A 1,772-nucleotide genomic window follows, 5' to 3' on the forward strand; every position below is an offset into this window, starting at 1 on the left:
GGTTTTTAGCATCAAAATATATAAAAATATCATGGTCTAATTTCTAAATCAAAAAAATTATTTGTATGCCCGTGTTATTATTTCGACGGTGTTTACCATCACCAGTTTTACATTGATTCAAATGAAAGGAAAAGAGCAGCGTCTCGTGAGATTTTAATGCTGCATTTAATATCAAGTATAGGTTTAATGATACCGTAAGTTACTATAATTGCTATTAATTTATTACACAATGAAAAAAATTTGAGAGGAAATTTATTTCATAAGTTACAGTTTCGCTTATAAAGTTTCGTTTATAAAGAATAAACGAATGCGAACAAAGTCTAACGTGATTTGATCGATTTTGCGATCCAATAATCAGCGACGAACGAATGTCGACTGATGCGTAACGCAGCGTAACAGCATCGAAACTCCGCCCGCGGCCATTATCTTAGTTGATACTCCGGCGTGACATTCACTATGATGCCGAAACGCGCTGGAGCGCATCAAATGCCAGCAAACGATCGTAATTTCTCTGAGCCTGGCGATGAACGAAGACGAAAGGAAGAAGAGCACGGGTGGCGATGTCTCCTGGAAAACTGAGCGCCACACTCACGATCGAGTGTGGCACTCGAAGCAGGGTCTCGCAATTTCACCTTTACCCTTACCCTTACTGCGACCAGGTGATGGCAACGGGAAGACACGCGAGAGGGTTGACGATCCGCCGATTGAAGAGCCACTGGCTGGGGGGAGTGGGCTCGTTCGAGAACCCCTTCATTGCGGGGTGGCTGGTAGGCTAGCAGGCAGGCAGGCAGCCCACAGTTACCTCGCACACAGGTGAGGCCGGTATCGACCTGACGCTAGAAATACCGCGCAGCATCGACCGTCGTCGTTATACCTGGTCTCGCTCTCCCCCGTCCGCACTCTCTTCCGTGTCGCTCTTCTCCGCCGTCCACCCCCGGAGGATGCGACGGAGGGTGCCATGTAGTCGATGGTGGAGGGTTTGGGGGCTGACGCACGGCCTCACCACCGCCAATCCCTGGGTCCTGGTGGTCGCGGCTGCGCCCTGCCGCGCCTTCCGCGGCGAAACCGCCACCGTCGCCGTCGTCACGACGGTGAGAGAGGGCGCCGCGGCGATCCGGTGGCGGGGAGGACTCCGAGGGCAGACGTTCCAAAGCCACCCCGACGGAGAGACACGCCGAGACGCCCCTGCCATTGGGAGCCCTTCGGTCTTAGTAAGTATTCCGGCCGATTTCGTTTCCTGCTCCAGTCTGTGTTCCTCGTGCTGTCCTTCTTCGCTAGCACATCTCTTCCTTGTCTTTCTCATAAAGAGATGTGCGTGTGTGTTCCCGCGGTGAAATTTCTCCCTGGGTGCTTCGATGCGCGACTCGCTGGAATCATTTGACAGGAATCGGTAGCTTCCGGCACGATTCAGACATGACTCCTATGTATTTATCAATGCTTTTTCCTCCTTTTCCTCCTCTTTGATATTTGTTGATCCTTTCAAGAATTATTCTCGTCTCCTGAAACTTCGTCGATCAGTTCGGGAAGATTTATGTTAAAACAACGATAATTTTTAAACGATTTTCCGATTTTCTCAATTATTTCTTATTAATATTCAATTTTGTAAATTTAGTTTATTCAGTATTAAAATTCTATTTTCATAAAGCAATAATATTTTATGTTTTTTCTGTAACTTCTTTACAATGCACAATATTCTTTCACGATTTATTTTTACGTTTCTTTCTGACTTGCTTAAATGTCACTTGAAACAGTGGTTAGAGTCTATATATATA

The 1,772-nt window shown here is 46.9% G+C and overlaps 1 protein-coding gene across 1 annotated transcript in view; it reads left to right on the plus strand.

Annotated features, from left to right (window-relative positions):
* Positions 1 to 941: 941 nt before the first annotated feature.
* The window catches only part of LOC108687187, a 2,563-nt gene continuing 1,732 nt past the window's right edge, over positions 942 to 1,772 (plus strand). The window contains exon 1 of the mRNA XM_018192834.1: positions 942 to 1,211. Within this exon, the coding sequence (XP_018048323.1) occupies positions 942 to 1,211 (270 nt within the window). The remainder of the gene's footprint in view (positions 1,212 to 1,772) is intronic.

This window comes from Atta colombica, unplaced genomic scaffold, assembly GCF_001594045.1.
Source record: "Atta colombica isolate Treedump-2 unplaced genomic scaffold, Acol1.0 scaffold200, whole genome shotgun sequence".
Lineage (NCBI taxonomy): Eukaryota > Metazoa > Arthropoda > Insecta > Hymenoptera > Formicidae > Atta > Atta colombica.